The following is a 16,921-nucleotide window of genomic DNA, read 5'->3' as shown; positions in this document are numbered from 1 at the left end:
GCTGTAACCCAGTAGACCCCACTCCCCGCTCCCAGAGCCAGAGAACCCAGGAGTCCTGGCTCCCAGCCACCCCCGCCAGGCCCCGTTACCCTCCCCCGGATTCCTGGGTCCCACTCCCTGCCCTGCTAGGGGTGAAAGTCCTGCATTACCATCCCGGACGCCTGGGTCCCATGCCCTCCCCCCACCTGCACTGCGACTCAGCCGACAGCCAAGCAGGTGCTGGCCCCGGGCCCAGCGCTGAGTCACCCCCGGCCTGGCAGGGACGAGGGAAAGCAGCCTCCAGGGGGCACCAGCGACCCAGCCCCACAGCTGGGGGGGGGCTGGCCGGGGTCTCACCTCGCTCCCCCTAAACCCCACATCCTTCCCCCCACACAGCCCCCTTGGACACCACCCCCCCCCTCAAGATCCCAATATGGCCCCTGCCCCCTTTGGGGCCCAAATACCCCGCCGCTGGGGGGCGGGGGAAGTCAGACACAGTGCCCCACATCAAGGGAGGATAAAGGCCCACCTACTGTTAGTGGCGGAGGGAGCGCCCCCCTGGGGAAAGGCCCGCACTCAGCTCTGGCTGCCAGCCCGCCCCACATCCCTGGGTGCCCAGCGTCCAGCCCCGGCGCCCCGCAAGGCGCAGCCCCCACCCCCCAAACACCCCAAGGAAGACCCGAGCTTTTCTAAATCAGCAAAATAGTTTAATATCTCCAAAAATAATAGATTCGGCGGGTGGTGGGATGGAAAAAATCGGAGAGTGGAGGGGAAGGGGGGTTGAGCCAGCCATGGGGCAGCCCCCCAGCAGGTGGGGAGGAGCTGCGGGGTCCATCCGTCTCAGATCATCCTCTGGAAAGTCTCCACCGCCTCCATCACCTTCTGCAGCTCGGTCCGGCTCTGCTGCAGCTGCGGGGGACACGCGGCCGGGCGTGAGGGGTGGGGCGGGGCCGGGCCCCCCCCGCAGCACAGCGCCCCTCCCAGCAACCCCTGCCTGGCCCCCCACATCGCAGCACCCCTGTGTCCCCCTTCCCAGCCTTGCCCTCTCCCCGCTCACAACGCCTCCTAGCGCCCCGAGATGGAACGTCCCTTCCTGACCCCAGCAGGGGGGCCTGGCCCTGAAGCATGGGGGTGGGAGTCCCCAGCAGGGGGGCAGCCGGATACCTTGGCAGCGTCGGCCTCCTGAACCTTGGGGGGCACCTTGGTGCCGTAATCGGGGGTTTCCATCCTCTCCTGCAGCCGCTCGATCTGCTTCTGCAGCTCGCCCTGCTTCCCGGCCAGCTTGGAGATCTCCTTCTCCGCGTCGATCAGACCCTGGGGGGGCACGGTGCCATGCCCGTCAGCCGCCCGGACGCCGGGGTCCCACTCGCTGGCTCCGGCCCTTTGGGGAGAGCCCCCCGCAGGTCCACCCGGACGCCTGGGTCCCGCTCACTGCTCTGGTTGTCTAGGGGACAGCCCCCTGCAGGGCCACCCGGATGCCTGGGTCCCGCTCACTGCTCTGGTCGTCTAGGAGAGAGTCCCCCACAGGACCACCTGGATGCCAGGGTCCCGCTCGCTGGCTCCGGTCCTCTGGGGAGTCCCGCACAGGGCCACCCGGACGCCAGGGTCCCATTCACTGCTCTGGTCGTCTAGGGGAGAGCCCCCTACAAGACCACCTGGATGCCTGGGTCCCGCTCACTGGCTCCAGCCGTCTAGGGGAGAGTCCCCCACAGGGCCACCCGGACACCAGGGTCCCATTCACTGCTCTGGTTGTCTAAGGGAGAGCCCCCTGCAGGGCCTCCCCGGACACCTGGGTCCAATCCCCATCCCAGTCTCCAGCCCCTTAGGGGCGAGATCCCTGTGCTGCCAGCCCGGATGCCTGGGTCCCACGCCCCAGCCCCTCACCTTGAGCAGCAGGTGGACAGTGCACTTGTCGGAGGCGACGGCCACGGCGCAGCCAGCAGGGGGCGCCTCGCCCGGGCCCAGCACCCGCACCCGGCCGGAGGAGGAGAGGCTGCGGATATAGGGGGAGCAGCGGCTGGCGGCATCGGCCGCGCCTGAGTCCGGGCACTGCAGGAAACCTGGAGGGGGGGCGGGGCGGGAGAGAGGTCAGGAGGTGCTGGGGGGGGTCATGGGTTTGGGAGGGGGAATCTCCCCCCCCGGCGGATACCCACAGTCGGCTCTGGTCCGGGTGAGGTTGTAGTCGGCCCGCAGGGAGCGCACGGCGCGGACGATGCCCAGCGAGAACTCCACCGTGCCCTCCAGCCCCCGGTCCCGCCAGCAGAACTGCAGCGGAGAGGAAAGGGTTAAGGGTGCCCCTCACTCCCGACCTGCAACCCCTGGGCTCCTCCCCTCCCCCACAGCCCTGCGGGTGCCCCTCACTCCCGACCCGCAGCCCCTGGGTCCCCCCCCAGCCCTGCGGGTGCCCCTCACTCCCGACCCGCAGCCCCTGGGCTCCTCCCCCCCCCCCACAACCCTGCGGGTGCCCCTCGCTCCCGACCCGCAGCCCCTGGGCTCCTCCCCCCCCCCCACAACCCTGCGGGTGCCCCTCGCTCCCGACCCGCAGCCCCTGGGCTCCTCCTCCCCCCGCCGCCCTGCGGGTGCCCCTCACTCCCACCCCGCCGGTTACCTGCTCGGTGCTGGGGTAGGGGGTGACGCAGATGCTGGGGGGGGCGTGGGGGCCGCGGCGGGGCAGGCGCTGGAAAAGCTCCTCGCTGACGAAGGGCATGAAGGGGGCGAGGAGCCGCAGGCCGTTGTCCAGGCAGGTGTAGAGGGTGCTGCGGGCGGCCGTCACCGCAGACGCCCCCCCCTCGGCGAACACGGGCTTCAGGCACTCCTGGGGGGAGGGGGCAGGTCAGCGCCGGTGCCCCCCGGGCGGGGACAGGCCCCATCTCCCAGAGCCACCCTGTTCCCTGTCCTGGGGCGGGGAGCCGGCGCCCCTGGGGGGGGGAAGCCCCGTGCCCCATCTCCCCCGCCCCCCCCAGCCAGCCACAGGCCGGCGTCCCTGGGGGGGGGGAACCCCGTGCCCCATCTCCCCCGCCCCCCCCCAGCCAGCCACGAGCCGGCATAGCTGGGGGGAAGCCCCGTGTCCCATCTCCCCCGCCCCACTCCCCCGCCAGCCCTGCGCCCGGGGACCAGCCCCCCCGAAGGCCCCCCCCTTACCAGGTAGACGTCGCAGAGCTCATAGAGCCAGAAGTTGTAGACGGCCGTGGTGACGGCCGGGAAGTCGTAGGCCCGGAACCCGGCGTCGCTCAGCTCCACGGCCAGGCTGAGCCGGCTCAGGATCCAGCGGTCGATCAGGCTCTCGGCGCCACCGGGCTAGAGCCGGGGAGGAGAGACACCCGTGAGAAGGGAGGACGGCGCCAGGGGGGGCAGCGGGGGGCTCTCCCCAGCAGTCAGGGCTGGCCCCATTGCCCCAGGGCAGCAGGGAGCGGGGCAGGGGGGCTCGGCAGGGGGCACCGGGCCCCTCTCACCTCAGGTCCCGGCGGGGGCTGGAACCCGGGCCCCAGGGCGCGGACGGCGAATTTGGTGGCGTTCCAGAGCTTGTTACAGAAGTGCCGGTAGCCCAGGATGCGGTTCACGTCCAGGTTGATGTCGCGGCCTGGCGGGCGAGGCAAACGGGGTGGGGGGGAGACGGGGACAAAGTGGGAATTTGGGTCGTGTTTTCATGAGGCTGATCTGTGCCTCAGTTTCCCTAGGGCTCAGCATGGGAAGAGTTAAGAAGGCAGGGCAAGGCAGAGCGTACATCTCTGGGGTGGTGCAAATAGGGTGCTAAAAGGGTGAGCTGAAACCGACCTACGGCAATGGGAACCTCGCTGGCCAGCCCCCAGCCATCAGCATGGGGCAGAGCCCGGCCCCGAGCCAGAGAACAAAGGGGGCAGGTGGCAGGGTGGTGCTGTGGAGATACCGGTGCCCACAGACAGGGAGACGGAGCCAGAGACCAAGAGGGAATTTTCTGTCATGTTTTTATGGGAACTGGGTGTGCCTCAGTTTCCCCGTGTACATTGCACAGCTCCCCTAGGGGTGCCAAAGGGTCCCGGAGCGGCGCAGAAGGGGCTGGCTGGGGGCAAACCCAGCCCAGACCAGCTGAGGGGCCGGGGAGCTGCAGGGTCTGGGAGCAGTGGGGTCGGCCCAGCCAAGGGGTCCCTCCCCGTGGCAGGGCTCGCGGGGGAAGCCGGGAACTCACCCTGGGAGGTGTACGCGCAGAGGGCGAAGCGCAGGGCGTCTGTGCCGCACTCCGGGATCCCGGCGGGGTAATCACTTTTCTGGGGGAGGCGGGGAGGGAAGAGAGGGATCAACTCCCAGCCAACCCCGTTATCCCCCCTCCCTGCCCCCCACCTTCAGCCCCACAGGTCGCCACTTCCCCCCCAAGCTCCTCACCTGGCCTTGCCTGGCTCGCTCCACCTCGGCTGGCTCCAGGTTGCTCTCCAGGAGCTGCGCATGCAAACCCTGCAGGGGGAGAATGGACACGGCTCGGGACAGCGCCGACCGGGGAGATGGGCCCAGCTGCCAAGAGCCTGAGCCCGTCGCCCAGAGAGCCACATGCCACCCCAGGAATTGCCACAAGTCGTTAACTCTGAAACCTACTGATGGACGCCTCCCGGCTAACCCCGCCTTAGGCACAAGCGGGGAGTCCCCTGCCGATCCAGTCGGCTGTCGGGCTACATGGCAGGGGCAGGGGTTCAGTAACATCTGGGAGGATGGGTTGGGGGCCATATGTCCCCCGTCAGTGGTTACCTCCAGCGTGATCCCGCTGATCACATCCAGTGGGTCGATGACATTGCCTAATGACTTGCTCATTTTCCTTCCGTGGGCGTCGCGGACGACAGCGTGAAGGTAAACCTGAAACACAGCCGGGCGCGGTCAGGGTTGCCCCGAGGCCCCAGGGCAGGACTGGGGGGGCACAGTGCTGGCGGGGGGGAGGCGCCATGCCCCACTCTCACCTCGCGGAAGGGCAGCTTGCCCGTCAGCTTGAGCCCCAGCATGACCATGCGCGCCACCCAGAAGAAGAGGATGTCATGGCCCGTCTCCAGCAGGGTCCCCGGGTAGAAAACCTGCAGGTCTTCGCTCTGACAGGACAGACAGATGGTGACGGGACAGAGCCGGACGCCTGGGTCCCATTCCCCAGCCCGGTCCCTGGCCCCCCCAGGGGTGAGCACCATGCACTGCTGTCCTGGACTCCTGGGTCCCATTCCCCAGCCCGGTCTCCGGTCCCACCAGGGGTGAGTCCGCTGTGCTGCTGTTCCGGACTCCTGGGTCCCATTTCCCACCCCCCAGCCCCTCCGAGGGGTGAGAGCCCTGCGCTGCAATCCCGGACGCCTGGGTCCTGTCCCCGCGTCTCAGACTCACAGAGTTGGGCCAGCCGAAGATGGAGAACGGGAAGAGGCCGGAGGAGAACCAAGTGTCCAGGACGTCGTCATCTGGGAACGAGTGACAGGGAGAGATAGACGGACAGACGTCAGTACAGGAGCCGACGGTGCACGCGCGGCAACCAGCAGGGGGCGCTGTTCTAAAAGCAGGTGCCCCTCACTCCCGACCCGCAGCCCCAGGACCCCTCTGGCCATACCTTGCCGCAGTGAGATCTTGTCCGGGGTCACCCCAAAGGCCTTGGCCGCTTTGTCCTTGGCCTCTTCTTCGCTCCGCCCGCTCACCCAGTATCTGCCGTCCGTGTCCTGGGTGGGGGGTTACCAAACGTCAGACACACAGGCCCGTCGACCCCGGCGCTCGCCCTCCTCCTCGGCTCAGACCCCTGGTCCATCTACCCTGGCGTCCTGCCCCTCCCGGCTCAGACCCAGGGCTCTAACCAGCCCGGTTTCCCCTGTTACAAAATCCTGTTGCAGTGAGTTCCACAGGGTAACGTGAATGAAAGCCGGATTCCCTTGTCTCAGTTTGTTTCCTCCTGCTGCCCCGCAATACTACCCCACATCCATGGCTTTGGGGTGGGCACTGACACAGATTCGCACCCCCCGCCCCCCACAGCTATTTCCTGGGGTTTCTGCCCCCCTCACCTCTCCGGGGGGCACCGAGGGGTCGTCGACAGTGACGAAGTAGGCCGGGATGCGGTGACCCCACCACAGCTGCCGGGAGATGCACCAGTCCCTGGGGGAGAAAGCGCCTCAGACGTCACCTGGGATATTACTGCCTCTTCGGGGCAGGGCAGGGCGGATAACAGATCTAGTACTGCTGCCGTACCACAGCCAGGGAGGCGGGGCCTGCCGGGGGGGGGGGGCGCAGGTTCCAGCTGCACCAACACGGAGAGGTGTACTAAATAGGTGGATAAAAGCCCTACTACTGCGGCTGCAGAGGAGGGAGCGCTCCCTAGAGCTCAGCAGGCTGAAGGCAGCTAAAAGCCGGGGGTGGGGGGGGTGTCCTCGTCCTGGGCGTTCATCTGACGTCCACCCACTCGACCCGGCTCTCGAGGTGGATAAAGGCCCGGCTATCGCCGCTGCAGCGGAGGGAGCGCCCCCAGGGCCTCACCTGATGTTGTCCATCCACTGGAACCAGGTCTTGCAGTGGAAGGGGGGCAGGATGCGCAGGTCCCCGCGGCGCACGGCGTCGGCCGCCCCCCGGGCCAGCCCCTCGCAGCGCACGTACCACTGCGGCTTCAGCAGCGGCTCCACCACGTCCTTCGAGCGGCTGGGGGGGGGGGCGACAAATAGTCCCCGTGTCCTTCCGCCAGCCCCATCGCTCCCCTCGCGGGGCAGCCTTCCGGTGCCCCCCCTATCCCGCAGGAGCCCCCCGCCCTCGGGGGCCTAACGGCGCACCGATACTCTTCACCTGTAAAAGTGACCCCCGCCCCGATATCCCTCCGCACCCCCCCCCCCGAGTCTCCCTCACCGATATCCCTCCGCCCCCTCACAAAGAGCTCCCCTGCCGGCCCACGGGCCGATATCCCTCCACCCCCCCATGCCAATATTCCTCCGCACCTCCCAGAATCCCCCCTTCTGCCCACATACTGATATCCCTCCACCCCCTCAGAGTCCCTGCCCGCCCACGGGCCGATATCCCTCCACCCCCTCACAAAAAGAGTTCCCCCTCCCAGATATCCCTCCTCGGCGTACCCCCCTTCTGCAAACGTATCCCTCCGCCACCGAGAGCAGCCCTCAGATACTCATCCCCCCACATCCTTCCTGATGCAGATATCCCTCCGCCCCAAGAGACCCTCCCCTTGCATCCCGCCTCCGTGTATCCCGCCACACCCCATCCCCCTCTGCAGTCAAACACGTCCCCCTATGCCATCAGCCCACCCCACGCGTATCCCTCCACCCCTCAAAATAGACCCCCACTAATTCACACATCTTTCCCTCCCACTAGCAAATCACCCCCCCTTCACAGATACCCCTCCACCTCCCTCAGCAAGTGCCACTCTAACTCCCGCCCTCCTATGGGGATATCCCTCCACCCCATCAGAGAGTCCCCCCTCACCTGCACACCGGCACCACCATGGGGTTGTCCTTGACTTCCTTGAACAGCCCCTTCTGCTTCAGGGCCTCCAGCACAGCCCCCCGGGCCTCGAACCGCTTCATACCCTGCATTGGGGGGAGCAAGGAGGGTCAGACCCCTGGGGTCCATCCAGCCGGGTACCCCACCCCTGCCACCACGGATCAGACCCCTGGGGCCCGTCCAGCCGGGTACCCCACCCCTGCCACCACGGATCAGACCCCTGGGGCCCGTCCAGCCGGGTACCCCACCCCTGCCACCACGGATCAGACCCCTGGGGCCCGTCCAGCCGGGTACCCCACCCCTGCCACCACGGATCAGACCCCTGGGGCCCATCCAGCCGGGTACCCCACCCCTGCCACCACGGATCAGACCCCTGGGGCCCGTCCAGCCGGGTACCCCACCCCTGCCACCACGGATCAGACCCCTGGGGCCCGTCCAGCCGGGTACCCCACCCCTGCCACCACGGATCAGACCCCTGGGGCCCGTCCAGCCAGGTATCCCACCCCTGCCACCACGGATCAGACCCCTGGGGCCCGTCCAGCCGGGTATCCCACCCCTGCCACCACGGATCAGACCCCTGGGGCCCGTCCAGCCGGGTATCCCACCCCTGCCACCACGGATCAGACCCCTGGGGCCCGTCCAGCCGGGTATCCCACCCCTGCCACCACGGATCAGACCCCTGGGGCCCGTCCAGCCGGGTACCCCACCTCTGCCACCACAGATCAGACCCCTGGGGCCCGTCCAGTCTGGTATTTCCTGCCCTAGATCAGACCTAGGAATCCCGGCCCCACCGGCCCAAGTTTGATGACCCGCTGCTGACACCACCAGTCTGACCCCTGGGCCCATCCCACTCAGTATCCACACCCCCACAAGCCCGCTGGTCCCCCCCATACCAGGAAGGGGGGGGGCACATTGATGAGGGAGCCGCTGTCGTCGATGATGGTGATGCAGTCCAGGCCATGTCGCTGCCCCACCTCGTAGTCGTTGTGGTCGTGGGCCGGGGTGATCTTCACCGCGCCTGGGGGGAGAAGGGGGGGCAGGCGTCAGACACGCCTGGTGATTAGCTGCTGCCCAGGGGCCTCTCCCTTTTCACCCCCAGCCTCGCTCCATTCCCCAGGCACTGACCTCCCTGAGGCCCCTCCCACAACCCTGGGACCTGCCCCCAGCCCCATACTCACTCCACACCCCACAGCCCCTGTCAGAATCTAGGCCCCGCCCCCCCTTCACTTCCCTTGGTGGGGCCCCTTCTGTGTTTCACATCACACCTCCCTAGGCCCCGCCCCCATTCACTAGGCCCTGGGCCCACTGGCTCCTCTCTGTCAGGCCCCCCCATTAGGCCCCGCCCCTAGCCCCTCCCACATTCCCACCTCTCCTCCAGGCCCCGCCCCTACATACCTGTCCCGAAGCCCATGTCCACGAAGTCGTCGCAGACGATGGGCATGCGCCGCCCGGTGAAGGGGTGCAGGACGCGCTTCCCGTGGAGATGCTGGAACAGGGAGGAGAAGAGGGGGGTCACAAGGGGGACCCCAAAACCAGACTGCCCCAGGGGTCACCCAGCAACCCCCTCCCTCCCCAAGCTCACACGTTGCCCACCCAGGGCAGGTACCTGGTAGCGGGGGTCCTGCCGATGCACGGCCACCGCCGTGTCCCCCAGCATGGTCTCCACCCGGGTCGTCGCCACGACAACCTCCTCCTCTGTGGGGAGAGAGTCACACGGTGAGAGCCCCCCCCGAGCCAGCCAGCCCCCCCCCCCCCCCGGATCAGAGCTGGTGTCCCTACAGGGGACAGGCCCCATGCCCCATTCCCTGCCCCCCTGAGCCAGCCAGTCCCCGCCCTGGGGCCTGATCGGAGGGCGCCCCACAGAGGGGAAAGGCCCCGTGTCCTGTTCCCTGCCCCCGTCCCCTTCCCTGGCCCTACCTGAGTCCTCGAGCTTGTAGGCGAATGACACCAGCACCCCAAATTCCACCTTGTCCTTGTACCCAGGGACGGGCAGGAGGGTCCGACCGGGCAGCTCCTTCTTATCCACCTGTGGAGGGCAAAGCCGAGACGTCACCGACCTTCCCGCAAGCCCCTCTAGTTGGGCCCCGCCCCAGCTCAGAGCCCCAGGCCCAGCTCCCCCCCACCTCGATGTCGGAGATGGCAGAGTGCAGGGTGCAGGACCAGTTGACCAGGCGTTTGCTGCGGTAGATCACCCCCTCCTCGTGCAGCCGGACGAAGGCTTCCTGGACAGCACAGGACAATTTCTGCGGAGGAGCAAGAGGAGAGGTGAGATCCCTGCCCCCGGCCGGAGAGACATTGGACCACACATCCCTGTGTCCTGTGCCCCGCACTGCTACCCACGGAGGGAGATTCTCCTATGCGCAGAGCAAGTTCCCACGGGGCTGGCTCCGACCCACGCTGACCCAGTGTGACCTCTGACCCCCCCTCCGGGGATGGGGATCATGGGATGTTCCCCGCACTGGGGGTGGGGGGCACGCCACTGCATAGGGCAGAACTGGGGAAAGGCTGGGGGGGAAGTGATAGGAGCTGCATGAACTCACTCCGGGGCCAGAGGGGAGCCAGCGCCTCCTATAGGACACATCTCCTGGGTCCCACCCCCCACCCCCCTGACCTAGTCAGTCCCTGCCCTGGGGCCAGATGGGAGCCAGCACCCCCTAGAAGGGAAGGGCTCCGTGTCCCATTCCCAGCCCCCCTGAGCCAACCAGTCCCTGCCCTGGGGCCGGAGGGGAGCCGGCGAACCCTAGAGGGGAAGGCCACGTGCCCCATTCCCCGCCCCCCTGAGCCAGCCAGTCCCTGCCCTGGGGCCGGAGGGGAGCCGGTTCCCCCTAGAGGGGCCAGGCCCCGTTCCCCATTCCCAGCCCCCCTGAGCCAGCCAGTCCCTGGGCCCGGCAGGGAGCCAGTTTCCCCCTAGAGGGGCCAGGCCCGGCACCCCATTCCCGGCCCCCCCGAGCCAGCCAGTCCCTGGGGCCAGAGGGGAGCCGGTTCCCCCTAGAGGGGCCAGGCCCGGCGCCCCATTCCCAGCCCCCCTGAGCCAGGCAGTGCCTGGGACCGGAGGCCCCCGGCCCCAGGCTGACATACCGGGTCCATCGTGAAGCAGGCTCTATCCCAGTCCATGGACGATCCGAGCTTCTTGAGCTGATGGTAGATCCTGTCGCCCTTCCTGTGGGGAGACGGAGGAGAGTCAGGGCGGCGCTAGGGGGCGCTGTGCTGCGGGGGGCTCTCCCCTGGCAGCCCGGGCTGGCCCCCAGGCAGCGACAGGGGGCTGTGCTGTTGGGGGGGGGGGGGGGGACGCCCCGATCCCGGCACTCACTCGTTCTTCCATTTCCAGACCTCGCGGACGAACGCCTCCCGGCCCAGGTCGTGCCGCGTCTGCCCCCGCTCCCGCCACAGCTTCTTCTCCACCACCACCTGCGTGGCGATGCCGGCGTGGTCGCAGCCCGGGTTCCACAGCGTCGTCTCGCCGCGCATCCGGTGCCTGCGGGACCCACAGCCAGGGTGAGGGGCACCGGCAGGGATGGGGGGGCTGCAGGTTGGGAGTGAGGGGCACCGGCAGAGATGGGGGGGGGTTGGGGGCTGCGGGACGGAAGTGAGGGGCACCGGCAGAGATGGGGGGGTTTGGGGGCTGCGGGACGGGAGTGAGGGGCACCGGCAGAGATGGGGGGGTTTGGGGGCTGCGGGACGGGAGTGAGGGGCACCGGCAGAGATGGGGGGGGGGTTGGGGGCTGCGGGACGGGAGTGAGGGGCACCGGCAGAGATGGGGGGGTTTGGGGGCTGCGGGACGGGAGTGAGGGGTACCGGCAGAGATGGGGGGGGTTTGGGGGCTGGGGGTGGGCGTGAGGGGCACAGGCAGAGCTGGGGGGCGTCTCACCAGCGGGTCAGGGCGTCCTGGATGGCGTTGGTGAGCGCGTGGCCCAGGTGCAGCGAGCCGGTGACGTTGGGGGGCGGGATGCACATCATGAAGAGCCCTTTGGGGTTCCGCTCCGAGACGCACTGCCGCTGGCGGGTGGGGGAAGCAGGGGGCGAGTCAGGAGAGCCCAGACCGTGTGTCAGGACCCCCACACCACCCCCGAAGGGCGAGTCTCCGCGAGCACATGAGGCCGGTGGCCGGAGCCCCCGGGGCTGAGTCTCGGGAGGCCAAGGCTGGTCCCGGTTCGGCGGCACCCGAAATAACCCCACACATGGGTGTGGGTGCATCAGCGCCCCCTGCTGGAGGGGACCAGCCCTGCCCTTGGTATGCGTGAAAGCGCTCCCCCTGCTGGCCCACCGAGAACCATCCCACCATGTGTCTTATTCCCCCTACTGCTCCCACCCACGGGGGTGATTCCTGTTATCTGGGGGCCACATGATTCCAGGCTCAGGCCCCCCGCCTGGGCCCACTCACCCCATACTCAGGTTTGAAGAAGCCCTGGCTTTCCCACCACGGGTACCAGGCCGCCTCCACATACTGCGGGCTGTAGGCGTCGGGCATGGGGCCGGTCACGTCTGCAGGGGAAGGAGAGAGCGCCCTGAGCAGGGACCCCCCCAGTGTCCTGACCCCCCCGACCCCGCACTGGGAGGGAGGGGCCCATGGCAGAGCAGCGATTGGGGACGAACGGCACACGTCTGTCCCCGTTAACCAGCCAGGCATCGGCCCGCCTTCGTCGTCAGCCAAGCCGGCTCCAGGGCCCGAAACGTTCGGCAGGAGTCTTCCCTAGATTTCTAAAGCAGATCTGTCAGTCGGTCGTTTGTGTTTGTCCACTCCCGAACTAACCAGCCCCCCAACCCATCCCCCCAACAACCATCCATCCAATAACCCACCCACCCCCCAACCAACCAACCAAACCCCCAACAACCCAACCATCCCCCCCAATAACCAACCAACCCCAAACCCATCCCGCCCAATAATCCAATCATACATCCAACAACCCACCCCCCTAAACCAACTAACCCCCCGATCCATCCATCCACCCCCCGAACCAACCCATCCCCCCAACAACCATCCATCCAATAACCCACCCACCCCCCAACCAACCAAACCCCCAACAACGCAACCATCCCCCCCAGTAACCAACCAACCCCAAACCCATCCCCCCAACAACCCTGCCACCCCCGAACCAACCAACCCCTCACAATCCATCCCCAACAATCCTTCCAACAACCCACCCAGGCCCAAACCAACCAACCCCCCAACAACCAACCAACCCCAAACCCATCCCTCCCAACAACCCAATCATCCATCCAACAACCCATCCCCAAACCAACCAACCCCCCGATCCACCCCCCAACCATCCATCCACCCCCCGAACCAACCCACCCCCCCCAACAACCCACCCCCCGAACCAACCAACCCCTCACAATCCATCCCCCCAACAACCCAACCATCCATCCAACAACCCACTGCTGGCAGCATCCCCCAACCCCACTGGCTGAGACCAGCACCAACCTCCCCTTTGCCGTGGGGGGCCTGGGTTCGGGTGGGGGGCCCTGGTGCTGAGCAGCCCCCTTCTCCCCCCTGACTCACAGCCAGAATGCCTTCCCCCCGCCCCCCAGTACCTTTTTTCTCCCCCGGGTGTGTGGGGGCGTCGTAGGTCAGAACCCCGGGGTCTTTCTTCTCCTTCTTCTCGGCTTTTACCTTTTTCTGGTTCCCGCGGGAAGGATTGTGGGAAAAGGAGAAAAGAAAAGAGAAAGGATGCGTCACACTGCCCTTCGCCACCGGGGGCGCTGTGCTGCAGGGAGCGAGGTGGGGGGCAGCATGGGGCGCCAGCATGCTCATCACCCTTCGACTTCTCCCCCAAAGAGTTGGGGTGGGAACCCCGGCGTCCTGGCCAGGCCCCAGCTCGGCTGACTCGACTGTGTCCTCGCTAAAACCTAGCCTGTGATTTCAAAACGGCTACACGGTCCCCTGCCCTCTCCCAAACTCTCATGCGGTGTTCCACGCGGCTGCTCCCCAGCCGCCCCGCCCCAGAGCTGGCTGCATCTCAGTACCGGGCGGGCCAACCCCAGGCAGCGTTCCCCAGAGCTGGCCGCGTTTCTCTCACCTCCCCCTGCTGCTGTTGGCTTTTCTCCTTCTTCTGCTGGAATTTCTCCAGCTTCTCTTTCTTCTTTGCCTCTTTCTTCAGCTGAGAGGCGCTCTTGACCGGGGCCTCCCCAGGGCCAGGGGCTGACCCCACTGCTGGTCCCTTCTCTGCAGGCCCCACATGCTCTGGTGGGGGGAAAATCAGGCTGGATTGGACCCATGAGCCCATACAGCACAGTATTCTATGCCTGCCACCATGAATCTGAGCCCTGGGTCAATCCAGCCCAGTATCCCCTCTGTAATATACAGCAGCAGGGAGTTCCGCAGGCTACCGTGAAGCCAACGCAGCAGGGGCATTCCAGGAGGAGGAGGCTTGGAAGGGGGTGCTCTGGGCAGGTGTTGGGGGGTCACTTACCCTGGGTCTTCGGTCTGGGGGTGTCACCCCCACGCGCCTGCTCACACAGCTTCACCGGCCCCAGCACGGCCTGAAACTGGGGCTGGTTGACGCAAGTCAGGAACCAGCGCAGGACGTTGGGGTAAGGAGCCCGGCTGGGGGGGTCCAGCACCTGGGAAAAGACCATGAAAGATTGGGGGGGGGGTTCATTATCAGTATGGGGGGGCAAGGGAGATACCACTATTGAAACAGGGGTGGGAAGGGAAATTAGGAGATACCAATATTACTCCAGGGTGGAGGAATGAGAAGAAATCCTTAACAGAATGGGCGAGGGGGAAGATACCATTATTGGAGTGGGGAGGGTGACAATATCAGGAAATACCATTATTCGAATTGGAGGAGGCAGACCACATCAGGCGATACCATTACTAGAATGGGGGGGGGGAGAGATACCATTACCAGAATTTGAGGGGGAAAGGGAATATCAGGCAATACCATCACTGGAATTGAGGGGGGAAAAAGACACCATTATTGAAATTGAAGAAGGGAGACACTATTATTGGCCATAAAGGTCCGGGGGTGGCGGGGTGGAAACAATATGGGTTCCCAACCAAAACTGACCTTCCAGTCCCCCCCCACCCCCAAGATGTCCTAATGGCCGCCCCACCCAATCCCCGCTCCCCAGTGTGTGGGGGAGAGGGTGGGGGTATCTTGCCTTCTCAGTCCCCCCCACCCCATTTCCCACCCTTCCCCTGACGCACCCACCCCCCACCCAGCAGGTGGGAGAGTGGGTCGTGGGGGGCGGGGCCAGAGGGGAGCTGGGGCACCCACATATTTGTAAGGCAGCAGCAGGGCACAGGCCACAGTCACGTCTGCCAGCGTCACAGCCTCATCCACCAGGTACGTGCGCAGTTTCAGGTGCCCGTCCAGCACGGCCAGCGCCCGGCGCAGCTCGGCCACCGCCCGCTCCACCACCTGGGAAGGCAGAGAGAGACCCGCCAGGGTAATGCAACACACACGGGTCCCAGGAGTCCAGGCTCCTACCCCACTCCACAACCTGCTGTTCTAACCACTAGACCCCACTCCGTGCCCTGGGAACCCAGGAGTCCTAGGGCCCACCCCCGCTCTAGGCCTCTCCCCTTCCCCCGACTCCTCTTCGAGGAGTGGGGAGAGAACCCAGGAGTCCTGGTTCCTACCCCTGCCCTAACCACTAGACCCCACTCCCTGCCCTGGGAACCCAGGAGTCCTAGGGCCCACCCCCGCTCTAACCCTCTCCCCTTCGAGGAGTGGGGAGAGAACCCAGGAGTCCTGGTTCCTACCCCTGCCCTAACCACTAGACCCCACTCCCCGCCCTGAGAACCCAGGAGTCCGGGCGATCTCACCTGCTTGCTCTGCTCCGCCAGACCCAGGGCGGAGAAGGCGGCTGTGCATGCGGCAGGGGCAATCTCCCCTTCAGCGTAGCTCACCCACTGCTGCACCAGAGCGCCCCCCGCTGGCCCCTGCCCCCTCAGCCGCTCCGGGGACAGGAGATGAGCCACCGCGGCCGGGCCCGAGACCCAGACCCCCAGCCGGCTCTCCAAAGCCGGCAGCTTGGGCAGGGGGCAGGGGGCAGGGGGCTGCGGGGGGAGCCCCTGCTCCGGCAGCTCCACCACCTCGGGCAGCGCCGGGGCATAGCGGGCTGCGATCAGCACCCGGTGGTTCTGGAAATTGTCCGGGTGCGGGGAGAGATACAGGGTGGGCATGGCGCGGGCTGGGCACCCCGACGACAGGCCTGGGGACGGAGAGACAGAGTTGATAAGACAAGGGGCCCTTGCCCTGCAGGGGGCGCCGGCTCCCATCGGGCCCCAGAGCAGGGACCGGCTGGCTCAGGGGGGCGGGGAATGGGGCACCGGGGCCTGTCCCCTCTAGGGGGCGCCGGCTCCCACCTGCCCCGGTTGCTGGGCTCTGACACCCGCGGGGCTGATGCAATCCCAGAGCCCAGACCCGCCTCCCTGGGGCGGGGCCGAGGGAGCTTTCATTGGGGGAGGGGCGATCCAACCAACCCCCCCAGCCCCAGCCAATGGCCCTAGGTACCCAGCCCCATCACCGCCCACCACAGGATGGACCCCAGGCAGCTCAGAGGGGGGCAGATGGGGTGGGGGGGGATGCAACTGAGAGGTGGGGATGGGGGGAAGCGGTACCGTCAGGTTCATTTTGGGGGGGGCAGGAGGGGCTGGGGAGGGAGGGGGTGTTAGGCCAGCGAGGTGGGGGGCTGGGAGGGTCTATGGGGCAGGGGGGTGTCAGGGCTGGGTGCTGTGGGGCGGGGGTGATGACAGAGTGGCTGTGGGGTACGGGAGGTGCGTGGTTGGGGCGGGGGGGCTAGGACGGGGAGGTGGGGGGCTGGGAGGCTCGATGGGGCAGGGGGTGTCAGGGCTGGGGGGCAGGGGAGGGGTAGTGGGGGGGCTGGTGGTGGTTGTGGGGATTAGGACGGGGAGGTGGGGGGCTGGGAGGCTCGATGGGGCAGGGGGTGTCAGGGCTGGGGGGCGGGGGGGGGTAGTGGGGGGGCTGGCGGTGGTTGGGGGGATTAGGACGGGGAGGTGGGGGGCTGGGAGGGTCTATGGGGCAGGGGTGTCAGGGCTGGGGGGCAGGGGAGGGGTAGTGGGGGGGCTGGCTGTGGTTGGGGGGATTAGGACGGGGAGGTGGGGGGCTGGGAGGGTCTATGGGGCAGGGGTGTCAGGGCTGGGGGGCAGGGGAGGGGTAGTGGGGGGGCTGGCGGTGGTTGGGGGGATTAGGACGGGGAGGTGGGGGGCTGGGAGGGTCTATGGGGCAGGGGGCGGGGTTCTATGGGGCAGGGATGACGGAGGGGCTGTGGGGCAGGGGAGGGGCTAGGAAGGGGAGGTGGGGGGCCGGGGGGCAGGAGGAGAGTGGGGGGTGGTTGGGGAGGCGGGGGGGGGCAGGAAGCACCAGCCCCCCCCCGGTACCTGCGCTCCCGGCAGCTGCTCCCGGCCCCACGTGTCTCCGCCTCTGGCTGCTCCCCGGCTGCAGGACCCGCCCCGGACTGCCCGCGGCGCCGCCTGATCCCAGCGACCCCACGCCAGCTGCTCCCCGCCTCCCGGCCCGCGCTGCCCGGGTCACCCCCAGACCCCGGGGAC

At 67.5% G+C, this 16,921-nt stretch overlaps 1 protein-coding gene across 2 annotated transcripts; it reads right to left on the bottom strand.

Annotated features, from left to right (window-relative positions):
- Positions 1-664: 664 nt before the first annotated feature.
- Positions 665-16,812, bottom strand: VARS1 (valyl-tRNA synthetase 1). Of its 2 annotated transcripts, XM_084648239.1 has the most exons (31): positions 16,751-16,812; positions 15,173-15,561; positions 14,622-14,765; positions 13,812-13,962; positions 13,419-13,582; positions 12,934-13,018; positions 11,783-11,883; positions 11,270-11,397; positions 10,712-10,876; positions 10,480-10,561; positions 9,525-9,644; positions 9,319-9,427; positions 9,008-9,096; positions 8,797-8,887; positions 8,295-8,419; positions 7,384-7,487; positions 6,436-6,594; positions 5,967-6,057; positions 5,525-5,630; positions 5,308-5,378; positions 4,902-5,027; positions 4,696-4,800; positions 4,339-4,407; positions 4,145-4,223; positions 3,432-3,559; positions 3,121-3,276; positions 2,588-2,794; positions 2,133-2,244; positions 1,864-2,039; positions 1,144-1,293; positions 665-888 (listed from the first exon to the last, which is right to left on the bottom strand). In XM_084648239.1, exons 2-31 carry the CDS (start codon positions 15,530-15,532, stop codon positions 820-822), a joined length of 3,822 nt encoding a protein of 1,273 aa, XP_084504365.1. In that variant the 5' UTR covers positions 15,533-15,561; positions 16,751-16,812; the 3' UTR covers positions 665-819. The 2 variants fall into 2 exon arrangements, with proteins under 2 accessions (XP_084504365.1, XP_084504366.1); XM_084648240.1 differs by lacking the exon at positions 6,436-6,594.
- Between the last annotated feature and the right edge of the window lie 109 nt (positions 16,813-16,921).

Source organism: Lepidochelys olivacea, assembly GCF_965140295.1.
Source record: "Lepidochelys olivacea isolate rLepOli2 genome assembly, chromosome: 14".
NCBI classification, from domain to species: domain Eukaryota; kingdom Metazoa; phylum Chordata; order Testudines; family Cheloniidae; genus Lepidochelys; species Lepidochelys olivacea.
This window is presented reverse-complemented; position numbering and strand designations above follow the sequence as displayed.